Genomic DNA, 15008 nt, shown 5'->3' with positions numbered 1-15008 from the left:
GTGGGAGCCATAACTGAAGGAATCTCTGAGCTGTTCCTCTCTTTTTCCCTGCAAGGAGCAAGCAGGGGTCTCAGTGGTGGGGGCCCAGTGTCCTGGGATGGGGCTGGGGAATTCTCCCTGTCCCATGGCACGCTCAGCTCCCAGCCCACATCATGTTCATTCTACCTGCTCCCAGCGAGGAAACTGAGGCAGGGGCCAGCCAAGGTCACAGCCTGGGCATCCCTAACCTCAAACTGCCCACTGCTCACATCCACCCTTACCTGGCTGGGGTGGGCCCTTCTCCCCCCTGGCTTTGCTGGGGAGTGGTCCCCATGGCTCAGTGTTAACACTGGACAGGCCTCCACCCCACATCCCTGGGGGGAGTTGAAGGGGCTGTTGGTGTTGGCAGCCTCACAGAGGTGCCATGGCTTCCCAGCTCAGCCTAATGCTCACAGCAAGCTGTGGGGCCCCCATACATCTCATGCACCCTCCTTCCTCCCTCTGCCCTCCACGGCCTGCCCAAGAAATACCAGGAGCCACACTGCCTTGAGAACAGCTTTATTTGGACAACCCCACACCCATGGGCAGGCTGGGCATGTCCCATCCTGTCCCATCCCACCCCAGCACTGCCGGGATCCAGGGCTGGTTCCCATCACGAGGCCACTCGCCATGCATCCCGCAGCCTGGCCTTCACCCGAAACTTCTGCACCTGCAGCACAACACCGAACTTGCCCTCCAGCGAGGGAAGGGGCTGGTCCTGGGGGCACTCGAGTGTGAAGCGCTGCAGCACCCAGGCCAGGAAGAGGAAGAGCTCCATCTTGGCCAGGACTTTGCCCAGGCAGACACGGATCCCAGCCCCAAAGGGCAGGTAGCTGGGTGAGGGTGAGTGGATGTGCTGGCCCCGCTCATCCAGGAAGCGACCTGCGATGGGAAGGGGTACCACTGGCATCAACAGGGATCGGTCCCTGAGACCTGCCTGAGTTCATCACCTGCATGTCCCTCCCCTGAGCTGCAACAGCAGAGACAGTGCAAGTGCCCCAGCCAGGGGGGAACAGCATTCAGCATCCCATTGCCAAGTCACTTCCAGGCTCAGCCTTTCCTGCTGCACCCACCCCCACCATCCCCTGCCCCCTGGGAGCACTGAACCCACCAGGGTTGAACTCCTCAGGCTTGTCCCACTCTTTCTCATCATGGTGCACGGACCAGAGGTTGATGACGACCCTGGCACCCTTGGGGATGGAATACTCCCCGATGCTGCAAGGCAAACACAGAGGAAGATGATTGCTCCCTCCCATAGTCTCTGCCCACATCCTGACAGTTCCATGGGGGTCTCACCTGGTGTCGGCAAGTGATACATGCGGGATGAGCAGCGGGGACACGGGCCGGATGCGCAGCACTTCACTGATGGTGGCCTCCAGATAGGGCAGCAGCGGGCGGTCGCTGAGGAGGGGATGACGCACCAGCCCAATCTTCTGGTCTATCTCCTCCTGGATCTTCCTCTGGACCTGGGATGGAAGGAAGGGCTGGGATGGGAGCCCAGGGATGGGGTGCCCTGTGTGCATGGGCAGTTGTTCTGGCAGGTTGTGCAGGGCAGAAGTAAAATGCCCACAGCCTGATCCTGCTTATTGGCAAAGCCTGACATCAATCTTGGCACCTGCCTTCCCCGAAGCCCTCCATGATGTCCCTGGTGGCCCTGACACAGAATGCAGACCCTACCTCGGGGTAGTGAAGCAGGTAGAGCACAGCCCATTTGAGCACAGTCGTGGTGGTCTCCACACCAGCCCCAAAGATGTCCCCCACCGTCATGAGGAGGTGGTCATCAGTCAGCTCCAGCCCTGGTGCCAGGGCGCTGCTGCTCTCGGCACTGAGCCTCACTTGCAGGAGGGCATCCATGAGGTCCTTCACGGCGTCCCCGCAGAAGGCTTCCTGCCAGGGGACACGTGTGAGCTGGGCTGTGCTGGGCACAGACCCCTCCAGCTCCAGCACCCCACAGCTCCTGAGCATCGCCCTTGTCCTGGCTCTGTTGGCACCTTGTGTTCGGTGAACTTCTGCTGGAGCAGCTGGTCCCGCACCTTGAGGCATCTCTTCAGCAGGGCCAGGTCCTTGTTGGGGAAGATCTGCGGGGAGAAAAGCCTCATTACAGTGAGGGGCTCCAGTTCAGCCCAGCCTCTGCAGTCCGTCTGTGCCCACCAGGGTACTGGCTCTTGTGGGACACCAGGGCAGGGACCCTCCTAAACCTTGGGGTGCTAAGGTAGACCCCTGCTTCATGACACCTCCCAACTCCTTCCTGTGATTCAAGGTGAGACGAACTGGCAGTCCCTGTGTCCTTGCTTACCTGGAGCCAGGGGAAGATGTCCACCAAGCTCTCCTTGGCCACAGTGTCCACGATACCCTGGCTGTACTCCAGCATGGCCTCAAACTCGGGGTCCCCACGCCGGTACGAGGAGTTGAAGCAGAGGGAGCAGACTACATTGGTGACGGCCCGTGTGAGCTCAGGGCCCATGTCCAGGGCCATGTCCTGTGCAGCGCTGAGCGTCTCACACAGGGACGCAGCTTCCCGGCAGACTGGGGTGGAGAGAAGAAGCAGGTAAAGGGGTGACTGTGGAGCTGAGGGGGGTGCAGAGGGCATCTGGGGGATGGAAGGAGGGGGCCCCCACTCAGTCAGGGTGTGCAGCCTGCAGAGAGCCCTGTCAGGGCTGAGCCTCAAGGGGCTAGGATGGCCAGAAAGGGTGATACTGGGTGTGGGAAGAGCAGAGGGGATGGAGACACACAGCAAAGTCTGTGTGCAGCTGGATGCACCTCCTGGGTGGAGTGGGGAGCCTGGTGGGCTGGGAGCTGGCTCCATGCCTCAGTTTCCCCAGCTGAGTGACAGGAGACAAAACCTCGGGGAGGGAAAACGTATGGGGAGAGGTGTTGGCAAGGTAGCAGGGATGGAAGGAGAGGGACTGAGCTCCTGCCAGGCAAACTAAGTGCATGCTGGGGGGTGTTGGGCTGAGCCAATGAGTCCCCCTTGGTTCCCAGGGGATCAGGGCACAGGGAAAGGGAAAGCCGGGCTCAGATCAAGTGCGGGAGGAGACAGAGCTGGGAGGGTACTGAGGGGGGGCACTTACTGATCCTCTCGAGGGTGAGCGAGCCCTCTCCAAACATGGAGAGCGCGGCATGCACCAGCTTGCGCTGGAACTTCCAGAGGGGCCCGTAGCTGGCAAAGGCGATGTCCTTGCCCCCCCGGGACAGCAGGTCCGTGGTCACCTGTGGGATACGCAGTCCCAGGGTCACCCTGCTGCAGGGCAGCCCCGAGAGGGGTGATGCTGCTGGGGCTGGATGATCATCTCATCTCATGCCAGGGATGGTGGTTAGCGCTGGTGGACAAAGCCAGGGCCATGAGCTTTGCTTTCCCACCCCAAAGACTGATGGAGAGGTCTGGGAACAGATGCCAGGGTTAGGGACAGGGGTGCCCAGGAAACTTGGAGGGTGCAGGGAGCGCGGTGGTACCTGAACCCATGCCCCAAAATGCAGCCAGCCCCGGGGAAAAACGGGCCCCCTTGGGATGGAGGATGCGCAGGATTTGCCCCGGGGAACAGGGCAGAGAGGGGGCTGCCCCTGCCACTGCCATTGCTGCAGGCAGAATGGGAAAAGGAGAAGGACCCTGCCGGGTGCCAGCCCCTCTCTTGTGCGCATCCCCCGCCTCACCCCACGCCGCAGTAGGAGGGGCTCCCGCAAACCCCGCTGCCGACTCACGGTGCGGGGCCGTCCTGCGAAAGCCTTCCCTTTCTTCAGCAGCACCTCCCTGGCGTGCCGGTAGCTGTTGACCACCACCACGTAGTGGGAGCCCATCCAGAGAGCATAGAGGCTGCCGTAGCGGCCCTGCAGGCGCCAGAGCCGCAGGTGGAGCTGGGGGTGCCCGGCCAGCTGCAGCAGGCTGCCCACCAGCGGCAGGGCCGGCAGGCTCCGCGGCCGCCGCGGCCGCGCCGTGTCCCTCCGGTGTGCCAGCCCCCAGGAGCAGAGCAGGGCCAGAGCCAGGGCCAGCAGCAGGGCGCCCAGCAGCGGCATGGTGTGGGGCCGGCTGTGGGGCTGCAGCGGCGCGGGGGGCCTTTATACAGGCTGAGGGGTCGTCGCCTTGACCCCAAGGCGGGCTCGGCTCCTTATCAGGGGGACGGGAAGGGGGGAACGGGCGCTGGGCCTGGAGCCAGCTCTGCAGCTGGGTACCTGACGGAGGCGAGGGCAGCGGGGCCATGGTCGCACCGGGTGGCCGTGGGGGAGCTGCATCCAGCGGGTTGTGGGCCAGGGTACAGGCAGGGATGGGGCTGTTCTCAGGCTCCATCACTGTGGGTGAGAGGTGCAGGGGCAGCCCTGGGTGCCATGAGCACATCTGGGGACCGGTGGGGCACTGGGGTCTGTCCCAGCCTCGGCACCCTTCGACATGCCTGGGAGGGGATGGGCAGCCCTGGGCAGCAGTGAGCAGTGCTGAGATGCCACAGACAGCCCTGGTCAGTACTGGCCAAGCACTGGAAGTCCTGAGGAGCCGTGAGCAAAACTGGGCAAACACTGGTCAGTGCTGAGAAACCCTGGGCAGCCCTGAGCAGATCTAGTCAGTACTGAGCAGCAATGGACAGTACTAGGCAAGCCCTGGTCAGTGCTAAGAAGCCCTGATCAGCACTGGTCAGCTCTGGTCAGTGCTGAGAAGCCCTGGTCAGTACTGGGCAGCAATAGACAGTACTGGGCAAGACCTGGTCAGTGCTAAGAAGCCCTGATCAGCACTGGTCAGTGCTGAGCAGCCTCGAGGTGTCCGTGCCGGAGGTAATGCCCAGGTCTGAGGTGTCCTGAGGAGGGCCATTGGGGCACAAGAGCCCCGAGGGGCCCGGCCCCGGGCCGAGGCTGTCCCCCCACCCCACCTGCCGCGGGCCCTGCGCCTTCCCGACTCTTCAGTCCCCCGGCACTTGCCGTAGCGGCGCCCGGGGGTGCGGGGCGGTGCGCGGGCAGGGTAAGATGGCGGCGGCGGGCGCGGCAGACGTCCAGGCGCGCTTCGGGCACTCGGTGAAGGGGCTGCTGACCGAGAAGGTGACCAGCTGCGGCACCGACGTGATCGCCCTCACCAAGCAGGTGCTGAAGGGCTCCCGCAGCGCCGAGGTGAGCGGCGGGCGCCACCAGACTTAGGACTACAGAGCGCGGCATGCAGTGCGGCCGAGGAGTGTGGCGCGGCGAGCCCGCGCGGGGCACGCTGGGAGCTGTAGTCCTGGAGGGGGCCTCCCCCCAGCGGGTGTGGCCGTAGGGCTTTTGGGTGCGCTGGAGGGTGGTGGGAGGCTGCGTTTGCCCCATGATATCTCCGCAGTGATGGGCTGGAGCGATGCTCTCCTCAAGGCCGTATGCTCTGAAGGGTGGGCACTGCACCCCCAGGCCTTGCACCGTGTCAGCCGGGCCCCCGGGCTGTGAGCCGTGCACACAGGTCTCAGGACATAGAGCTGCTGCCTCTCAGTCTGGTGTGTTTGTCTCCTAGCTCCTGGGTCAAGCTGCTAAAAACATGGTGACACAAGAAGATGCCATCCTGCACTCGGAAGATGTAAGCTGTGTTTTACTGCTAGAACAAGTGTTTCTAGTGGACAGGAGGAGAGGAGGATTATAAGAACAGATATGCAGACATGTTATCTCCGATAACGTAGTATTTTTCTACCCTGAAGTCATAGAATCATAGAATGGTTTGGGTTGGAAGGAAGCTTTAAAGGTCATCTAGCCCAACCCACCTGCCATGGGCAGGGACATATTCACTAGATTGGGTTGCTCAGAGCTCTGTCCAGCCTGACTTTGAATGTTGCCAGGAATGGGGCATTTACTACATCTCATGAGTTCAGGCAGCAGGGCTGGTGGCAAGAATAATTTAGCGCTTCTTCAAATCCACGTGTGCTGCTGGTCTTTCAGCATCCTGCAGCCCAAGTCAGCCCTTAAGCTGTGCCATCTCTATCAGAAAGCTCGAGGGACCATAGCTTGAAACAAAGCACTTACTGTCAGTGCCTGTCTCACTGGGAAGGAAGAGGGGAGCGTGCCACTGCTGACAGATACTGGTGGAAACGTTTCAGAGTCAGTGCAGTGCTGCAGTGGTGGCCATGCTGGTGGAACTCCCCAGGGTGTAGGAACAGCCTGCCCGGTGATTCTGCTGAACTGCTCCTATCCAGCATTCATTCTTTGTCTTATTCTCCACAGAGTTTAAGGAAAATGGCCATAATAACGACTCATCTACAATACCAGTAAGTAGAGGACACCACGTTCTCTCTGGGGAGCTAAGTGATTCCCTCGATTCCTTTCCATTCTACTTAAAGACTTTGCACAAAGCCCACTCAGACCAACCCCTCTTTCCTGGCTCCTCAAAGCTGAGCAGACTTTGAAGCTGGGATCTTCCAGGCCTCTCCAGCTCCACTGGTACAGCTCAGGCTGTTTTAGGGTGGGGCAGCTGAGATTTTTGCCTCTTGTTTTCCATGCACAGTGTCTCCTATGACACATCTCAGGCTAAGGGACAAAAGCTGGTGCTGCTTCTGTCCTGTAGGACTTAGGAACACACTGGGGTTTTGGCCTCCTGAGACCGTAATCAAGTCCCTTTTCTTCAACATAACATGAACCCTGTTGCTAAAATTTTGTTTTTCTAATGCTCTTTTTGTCTCCTTTTCTCATCTAGGCAAGAAGCAATTCAGAAGAAGTGAGTCCTCAGCTGAAGAAACAGTAGCAGGACCTGGGGGACATGTGTCCCCCAGGAATGGTTGACGGAAAGGGAAAAAGGATGGAGTGAGGGTGGTGGGAAACAGCAAAAAAGTTTATGCAGCTGCCTTTGAAGCAGATGCTGGCCCAGTGGGATAGTGTTTTGGGATTGTGAAGAGATGGGAATTTGAGTGAAGGGATGATTTATACCAGAACTTCCACTTGTTCCATTAATGTGGTAGAGCCTGTGAGGTTGGTTGTGATAGGAGAGGAGGGTGGTGTAGAGCAGAGCTGTCTGCTTATGGGTGCACGAAATGAGGTTTGCCTTGTGGGGATATGGAGGTGGGTTGGGGAACCCCAGGGTTCTCTTTGCTGTAGCTTCAGTACTAGAGCCTTTCTGGTCAGCACAGCCTGGGGAGCAGATTTCGTTGTGAACCTCTTCTTGCTTCATCTCCAGCGTCGAGCAGTCGTCAAATCTACAGGACCAGCTGAGCCACTTGCTGAAATGAAGTGTAGAGAAGGCATGAGGACATCTCGACTGGCACTGAGGACAGTGAAGCGTCCTTTCCCCTCCAGACCCGGGGATTCAGGCCTGTGTTTGGATGCTGCTGGATGTCAGCTGGGAGATGTGTAGAATCTCTCTTTCTGGGCATGTGGGCCCCTTTTGTCTGTCTCCATCCACGTCTCTGCTCCAGAACACTCACCTGCTAACCAGAGCAAACTGAAACAAACTCAACCTGGAACTTTGCTCCCCCCGGCAATTCTTGTGTCCGCTTACATCCCACGTAGCGTGAGGTGCTCAGCCCGCACCAGCACCCCTGGCAAGAAATGCATAAAACTGAGTGTGGGTTTTAAATACAGGTGCCAGCAGTTTGACACTGATCTGGATTTAGACACAGAGGTGGCACAGACTGCGTTTTATTTAGGGCATGTTAATCAGTGGGAGCTGTAAGTGGGTGGGAGAGGTGCTTCAGTGTTGACTGAGGTGCCGGTCCCAGGCCAGCAATTCTGAAAGTGGGAATGTGGGCACATAACCTCTGTTACTGGCAATAACCTCTGTTACTGGTCAGCTGGACATCGTTTGGCCAGCGTCCTGCTCAGAGGTCATCTTACTTTCCACCCTGCCAGAGTTCAGAACATCATCCCCTTGCCAGCCCATCTGCACTGCTTTCAGCCTTCAGCTGCATTCCTCTTTCTGGGCTGCGGCTCCAGCTTTTGATGAAGCAGCCTTGGCTGTGGTATGTGTATCTGCTTGGGAAGATATCCAAAGGCCTGGCAGGGAAGCAGGCAGGAGAGCATGAGGGGCTGGTGTGCTCAGTTCTGCACTGCTCTGTGCTGGAGGAGTAGCAACCAGGCTCCTGTTCACATCCCGGGTAGCGACATCAGGCCCAGGCTATAAATACTGTGTGTTGGTTTTGGTAGGTCACTTATCTGGAGCACTTGGAGCGCACGGGAAGCACTTGTTTGCCCGAGTGTGCTTTTCATCAGCTGATAGGAGAAGGCAGGCTGAGAGCAGGCATCAGCCTGACACGTTCCTGTCGGAGTGATGCTGGGCTTTGGCTCCAGAGAGCCACCTCCTGGGCTGGATTTCACCATCCCCTCCAGTGGCGCTGACTGACCTGGTGGCACTGCTGCTGCTGCGTTCCCAGGAAGGTGCTACTGTTACCCAGGGTCTGTGTAGTGTATGTATGTGTGTGTGTGTGTGTGTGTGTTCGTGCCTTGGGAGGGTCCTGATCCCCAGCTTTGCAGATACACCATGGGAATGAGGGGTTTCCCTGAGCTGTGACTCGCTGAGAGTAAAAGTTCCCTGAACACCACCAAACCTCACCAGTCTGTGCTGGATGCCATTGCAGGTAGTCTCTGTGCAGGGGCAAGACAGTGGGTCTCTGCCCTCCAATGTCCCCTATTGTGCTTCAGCTCGGGGGGCTTCTTTGCAGTGTGTCCTTGCTGCAGGTGGCTCACCTCCAAGGTTCCATCCTCTGGAGAGGCCAGAGCAGCCCTGCAGTATTAAACTCGTGTCTCTCTGCATTTGGGGTGAGCATGGGCAGAGCTGCACCCATGTGGGTGCAGAAATGGGGGGAGGCAGCAGGAAGGGCTTTGGGGGTGCGGGTGCAGGCATGGCCCATGTGTGATGGCAGCGGGCCCCACTTGCCCCGCGGGGCCGCATCCCTGGGGTCTGGCCGGAGGGGAGCGGTGTCGGGCGGAAGCCGGGCCCCGGAGCCGAGGCGGTGCAAGGGTCGGGGCGGAGCGTGGCCCAGGCGGAGCAGGGCCTGGCCAAGCGCAGCAGCCGCAGGCAGTAAGGCGGCCCGGGGCTCTGCCGGGGTCCTAGGGCATCCCTGGGCACCCCTGCGGCTGAGGGCTCTCGGCAAAGCAAGGGGGGGTGGTGTTTGGGGAGGTTTTTAGGGGCTCGTCTCTCCAGGCACCTGGGATTAGGGTTGGGGGAGACAGGGGAATGTTGTCAGCAGGCCCAGGAGCATCCCATTCCACTAGGCTGAATCTGGGGGGGTCTCCTTGGGTGCTGCTGGCAGGGGGCAAAAAGTGCACCTGTATGAGGGGGAAGAGGGAGGTTTGGGGCCTCTGGGAGGACCTGGCGTGGTGCCCATCGCAGTGGCGTCAGGCACCAGCCCCATGTTCTCGTTGCAGTGGCAGCAGCCTGTGGAGAGCAGATCCACCGGGAGGTGCAGGTGAGGGGTACGGGGGGGAGGTGGACAGGGGATGGGGTGGCCGGGCTGGGGGAACACAGAGGGTGGGGATGAGGGACAGGTTGACTGGACAAGGACAGCTAAGCTCAGGCTGTGCCTGCTGCATGCCTGCTGCAGTCCAAGGGCAAAGGTGGTTTTGGGCCCCATATAACAGTATTAGCTGTGGCCGGCTCCTTTCCTCTAATTTCCATAGACATGAGGTGCTGAGCAACCGCGTGTTTCTCTGCCCTCATTCCCTGTGCCCCTCTTGGCTGGGGAAATGGTGTCTGCAGCCTGCAGAGTTATTGCAAATGGGAATTAAATCCCCCACTGCACAAACTTGCTGTGCATGCAAGCAAGGGGAGATGGGCAGGATGGGAGCAAAGGGGTGCTTGATGTTAGCCTAATTTTTAGCTGAGTAAAAATGAGAGTGCCAGTGTCAGAGGACATTGGGTGCATGTACAGGCCGAGTGCAGGCGTGGCCCCCGTGTTTTGGTGCATGGGGAGCTCCCAGGGCACAGCTTGCTGTAGTGTGGTGACCTCTGTCCCTCCCATCTCAGGATTACTATGGCAAAGAGCTGCAGAAGACGGAGGACCTGAAAACCAACGCATGCATCACCTTGAGCAAGCCCGTTCCCAAGGCGGTAAGAGATGCTTTGGAGCATGTCCACGAGGAGGTGTTAGCCAAGTAAATCCTGGGGTTTCCCCTCTGCTGCTGTGTCCCCATGGGCTGCAGCCCCTCAGCCACCATGCCCAGGGGGCACCTCTGCCCGGCTCAGCTCAGCATCCCCTCAGGTACTACGGCTGCGGTCTGGTGGTCCCCGAGTGCCTGGCGTCCTGTCGGATACTGGACCTGGGCAGCGGCAGCGGCAGAGACTGCTACCTGCTGAGTCAGCTGGTTGGGGAGCAGGGCCATGTCACTGGCATAGACATGACCGAGGGCCAGGTATGTCAGGGAGCCAGGGCTTCCCCTTGTTCCCCCCAGCATTCTCCCCCCATCATCCCCTTCCTTCTCCCAGGTTGAGGTGGCAAAGAAGCACATTGCCTACCACATGGAGAAGTTTGGCTACCAAAAGCCAAATGTGGAGTTCCTCCAGGGCTACATGGAGAAGCTGGGTGACGCTGGGCTGGCTGACAACAGCTATGATATTGTCGTGTAGGTACCACACTGGTATGCAGGGAACTGCCACCCCTGGTGCTGCTGCTGCCTGGGGCTGTGGGCTGGGGTCCAGGACTGCATCAGATTGGGTCAACAGCTTCAGGAGCGTGTGTTAGGAAAGGGAAAATCCCAACTGTACCTGGGGGAGAGCCTGGGAATATACAAACTGCCTATTTCATGGTCAAATCGGCATCTCCAAATCCTGCATGAAGCCATGGGACATGCAGCAGGCAGTGGATGCGCAGCAGCTGGTGGTGCTGAGTGTGTGAGAGGGTGCAGATGAACTCTGGTTTCCTTCCCAGCTCCAACTGCGTGATCAACCTCGCCCCTGACAAGAGGGCTGTGCTGCAGGAGGCCTACCGCGTGCTGAAGGTAATGATGGGGCTGGTGCCTGTGGTGGGAGCAAAGCAGGGTTGGGGTGTCCCTCCTGTTGGGGTGCCACTGGGATGCAGCAAATGGGATCCAGCATGGTGGAGATGTGGTATGGGGCAGGGGAGGGCACCTCTGCATAGGGTTCTGAGCAAGGTAGCATTGAGGGGTGCCCAATTCTCCCTGCCCCTTTTGTCCTGTTGCTTCTTGGGATCTTCTTTCACTCCTTGCTGCCTTCCAGCCTGGAGGAGAGATGTACTTCAGTGATGTCTATGCCAGCCAGTGCCTGAGTGAGACCGTCCGGAAGCACAGGGTGCTGTGGGGTGCGTAGGTCTCTGGGATAGGGATGCCCGGGATGGGGAGATCGGACCTTTGCCTCCATCACCTTTGTCTGTGGGCTCATGCTAGGAGAGTGCCTGGCGGGAGCCCTGTACTGGAAAGACCTGTACAGCATCGCCGAGGAGGTGGGGTTCAGCCCCCCATGCCTGGTCACTGCCTGCCCTATTACCATCGGTGACAAGGACCTGGAGAGTGTTGTTGGTGAGGGCCTGAGCAGAGAGCATCAGCTCTGGGCAGCCATGGGGGGCTGTGCTGGGACCTGGGACTGGTTCCCAACCCACCAACCTCTCCTTTGCAGGTGACTGCTGCTTCGTCTCCGCAACTTTCCGCCTATTCAAGGTGCCGGATAGCAGCCGGGCTGGGCCGGGCCAGGTCACCTACAATGGTGGGATCGTGGGGCACGAGCGAGAGCTGGTGTTTGATGCCAACTCCACCTTCAAGGTGCATGTGGGGGCATGCTTGTGCTCCCCAGGATGGCATGCAGTCCTGGTCTGTAGGGATGGGGTAAAGCAGTGCTACTGAGCAGTGTTCTCTGTGATTTCAGGGGTAGGGGGAGTAGTAGGTGGGAACAGAGGGGCTATATAAACCATGGAAGGTGGAAACGGAGGGCTAGCCTCATGCATGCTAGACCCATGCATAGCATTGGAGTGAAGGTAGGAGCAGGACATCCATGGTGGCTTCACAGGAGGGTTTGAAGCCAGCTGCTTGGTGGTATGGATGTTTCTCAAGGTTTTGAGGTCAGGCTGTGCTCCTGGTTTTGCTCCCACTTTTGCTCCCCACTGTCATCTGAGTGACTGGGGTCCCCTGTGCCACATAACCCAGACTCCAGGCCTGTGATCATCCGTCTGCCCCTAGGAAGGAGAGGTGGTGGCTGTGGATGCTGAGATGGCTGCAATCTTGAGGAGCTCCAGGTTTGCGGAGAAGTTCCTGATCCAGCCTGGTGCTGCACTGCAGGGCTGCAGTTGCAAGGAGGTCAAGGTCGGTAGCAGGCAGCTCCACAGCTGGGTTCAGGGATGAGAACATGGATGTCTGTACCATCAGAGTTGACCTGGGGTATCAGAAGGGTTATGGCATGACACCAAGAGACATGAGTTCATCTGCACCATCAGGAGCCCATGGGATGCCTGAATTTGGGCAACTGCACCCAGCACAGGTTGGAGCCCTCCAAAGAGGAGATCTGCTTTAACCATCAGACATGAGAGCCCCGTGCCCAACAGCATGTCTGGGGGGGCTGCCAGGGCTGCCAGCTGGAACTGCCTGAGATCTCCTGAGAGGAGACATCCTTCTCCATGGAGGATGGCTGGAGACAGCCTGCCCCAGGGAGATGATGGCCAGTCCCTGTGGTTTGTTCCTGCACATTGCCCTCACAGCTGCTGATGTGAGCTTGGCCCTGGCTGCCAGCCCTGACCCCGCAGCACAAAGCATCTCTATCAGCTGGAAGCCTCTCTTCTCTCTTTGATGGTCCCTCTGGCCTGTAGATGGGCCAGGAGAGGCAAGGTAGATAACACCCTGCAGCTGCATGTCCCTGAAACACAACCTTGTACTTGGGGAAGGGGAGATGTTCTCGGGTCCCTGTCCAAGCAGGAGGCACTTCTCAGATGAAAGAAGAGCCGAAGTCCCAGAGAAGCTCTTGGCTTCCTCCTCGTGGCAGGGAAGAGGAGCTGAGTGACCCGCAGGCTGCCCCTGTGTTAGCTATAGAAGGTCTGCTTGGGCTGCACTGCTGGCAGGGAGCAGGTCAGGAGGAATGCAGCTTTCCTGGGTGCCTTTTGCTTCCCTCTGGCCTGATCCTGCCCTGGTGTTCTGTGCCCTCTAGGAGAAGATCTGTGATCCCTTCCAGCTGATGGAGCAGCTGTCGACCCCGCATCCTGCCTGCTGTCCTGGTGGCTCCTGTGGTCCTTCCTGCTGAGTGCCGAGTGATGCCCCTGCACCAGAGGGTGCCAGCAGGGCTGGAGGATGCGGCCCCAGCGGCGTGAGGCTTCTACCGGAGAACAAATAAATGGCCAAGCTTGAAAGCTGTGTGCTTGTGGCTGGAACCATAGGGCCTGAGGGGTGCTGTGCTTCCCTGCTGGGGCTGGTGGGGCAGGTTGTGCCTGTTTGTGGTGAGGATGGGAAGCCATCCTATATGTCCCCTTGCTATGGGGCTAGCAGTGGCTGCATGGCTTGGACATGCAGGCAGGGATGTCTCTGTACGAATGGGATCGTTGGTCCCTGCATGTAGAATGGCAGGGCTGGTGTGGGTTTGGCAGCAGCTCTGTGCTGATGTTGAGCCCATGGAGAAGAGCAGAGATGTTTGCAGAAGGCAGCTGGGCAGAACAGGGTGCTAAAGGAGGCCCTGGAGCCATGCAGGGCCTGGCCCTGCAGCACGCACCCCTCTGCATGAGCATGGCTCCAATTTGAGGTATTGGAGAGCCCACAGCTGGGACACAAACACTTCTGAGAAGCAAGAAGCAGCCCAGTTGCTTTTTTCCTTCTTTTGAACTCCCTGTGCTAACCCACCACACAGAGGGATCTGCAGGCATCCATCTGCCAGGCAGAGCCTGTGCCGGTTCCTGGCAGTGGGGTGAGCCACTCAGTAACATGGGTACAAATGAGCATCTCCCCAGGGCAGTGAGTGAGAGGGGTTGGTCACCTGGGGGCTTGGCTAGCCCTGCTTCTACATGAAAAGCTCACTGTGGCACACGGGGTGCAAAGGGATGTCCCTGTTACTTACATGCAGGATGGGGGATGCCCCAAAACACAGCTTCTCATGCCTTGTCTTGCAGCCCCATAGCCCATTCCAGGACAAGGGAATTTCTCTACCTTTCCCTGTGCAGCACTGCTGAGATTTCTATTTCCCCCTGGACTCCATCTAGCGGGAAAGGCCCAAGTCCTCTGCAGCCATCACACCTGCAGAATTTTGCAGGGAAATGCAGGGATTCTGGAAAAGCAGAAACCTGGTTGACTGCATCCTGCATCAGGCAAGAAGTGAGGGCTTCGGTGGTGGGAGATGAATCCCACATGCCCTGTCCCACAGACTGTTTGGGGAAGGTGGGGAGCTGCTGAACAACAGCCCTTGGATGAGCAGCTGAGCTTAGAAATGAGGAACCGCTTCCACCCCTCCTCATGCACAGGTTTTCTAGGAGGGACCGAATTTCCCCTCTCTGCATTTAAGCAGCATCTTGCTGTGACATGGGGGAGGATAAAAAGCAAACAAAAAATATCTGGGTTTAAAAATAAGCATGTGCAAGTGCCAGTGATGCTCTGCAGCAGCAGTAGAGGTGGCTGAGGAAGGTCTCTGTGGTAAGAAGGATTTCCAGAGCATCTGGCATGAAAAGTGAGTAAACCCCACAGGTTGCACAGTGATGGGAAATCCAAAACCAGGCATGACAGCCCAGACCACCTCACCTGCCCTCTGCCATCAGCAAGGTGAGGGAGCCATTAATTTACAATTTAGAGATTAAACATATAGATAATGCCCGTAAGTACAGCTTCTTGGAAAGCTGCCTTGCCAGCCTCTCCTTTTGGCTGTGGACAAGACTACGAGTCTGACCCACCGGGTGCACAAAAATTCATGAGTTGTTGTGTTTAGAGCTATACTATGAATAAAGAAAATAATCCTTGGTGTTATCTGCAGTCAAGAGGGCATGAATTAGCTGGCTTCAGGTAGAACACCCTGGCAGACCAGCCTCAGGGGTGGCTATGACCTGGCAGGTAGAAGAGCTCTGGAACTGCATGTAAGGACCTCACTAATGTGACCTTGGGAAGGACCTGCTGAAAACACAGCCAAAAGGCTGTTTAATCCCCCCCTGCATAGCCCT

At 58.4% G+C, this 15008-nt stretch overlaps 4 protein-coding genes across 5 annotated transcripts in view; 3 read left to right on the top strand and 1 right to left on the bottom strand.

Annotated features, from left to right (window-relative positions):
- The window catches only part of WBP1L (WW domain binding protein 1 like), a 68366-nt gene extending 65950 nt beyond the window's left edge, over window positions 1-2416 (top strand). The window contains exon 7 of the transcript XR_013957212.1: window positions 2279-2416. The gene's annotated coding sequence lies outside the window, so the exon portion shown is untranslated. The remainder of the gene's footprint in view (window positions 1-2278) is intronic.
- CYP17A1 (cytochrome P450 family 17 subfamily A member 1) lies at window positions 587-4464 on the bottom strand. The gene is made up of 8 exons (XM_080621160.1): window positions 3718-4464; window positions 3090-3228; window positions 2315-2544; window positions 2010-2096; window positions 1696-1905; window positions 1315-1484; window positions 1130-1233; window positions 587-900 (listed from the first exon to the last, which is right to left on the bottom strand). Exons 1-8 carry the CDS (start codon window positions 4027-4029, stop codon window positions 632-634), a joined length of 1521 nt encoding a protein of 506 aa, XP_080477286.1. The 5' UTR covers window positions 4030-4464; the 3' UTR covers window positions 587-631.
- Window positions 4465-4943: 479 nt separating this feature from the next.
- BORCS7 (BLOC-1 related complex subunit 7) lies at window positions 4944-7442 on the top strand. The gene is made up of 5 exons (XM_080621159.1): window positions 4944-5106; window positions 5474-5536; window positions 6175-6218; window positions 6644-6664; window positions 7121-7442. Exons 1-5 carry the CDS (start codon window positions 4966-4968, stop codon window positions 7170-7172), a joined length of 321 nt encoding a protein of 106 aa, XP_080477285.1. The 5' UTR covers window positions 4944-4965; the 3' UTR covers window positions 7173-7442.
- A 1494-nt stretch (window positions 7443-8936) lies between these two features.
- On the top strand, window positions 8937-13134 carry AS3MT (arsenite methyltransferase). Of its 2 annotated transcripts, XM_080621189.1 has the most exons (11): window positions 8937-8959; window positions 9307-9347; window positions 9905-10032; window positions 10140-10290; window positions 10364-10500; window positions 10806-10875; window positions 11114-11195; window positions 11281-11412; window positions 11510-11652; window positions 12067-12189; window positions 13025-13134. In XM_080621189.1, coding segments are annotated over exons 1-11 (1101 nt in total). In that variant the 5' UTR covers window positions 8937-8958; the 3' UTR covers window positions 13118-13134. The 2 variants fall into 2 exon arrangements, with proteins under 2 accessions (XP_080477315.1, XP_080477316.1); XM_080621190.1 differs by lacking the exon at window positions 13025-13134 and having other exon boundaries at window positions 12034-12075.
- The last annotated feature ends 1874 nt before the right edge of the window (window positions 13135-15008 follow it).

The sequence above is a fragment of the Psittacula echo genome (assembly GCF_963264785.1).
Source record: "Psittacula echo genome assembly, chromosome: 6".
NCBI classification, from domain to species: Eukaryota; Metazoa; Chordata; class Aves; order Psittaciformes; family Psittacidae; genus Psittacula; species Psittacula echo.
This window is presented reverse-complemented; position numbering and strand designations above follow the sequence as displayed.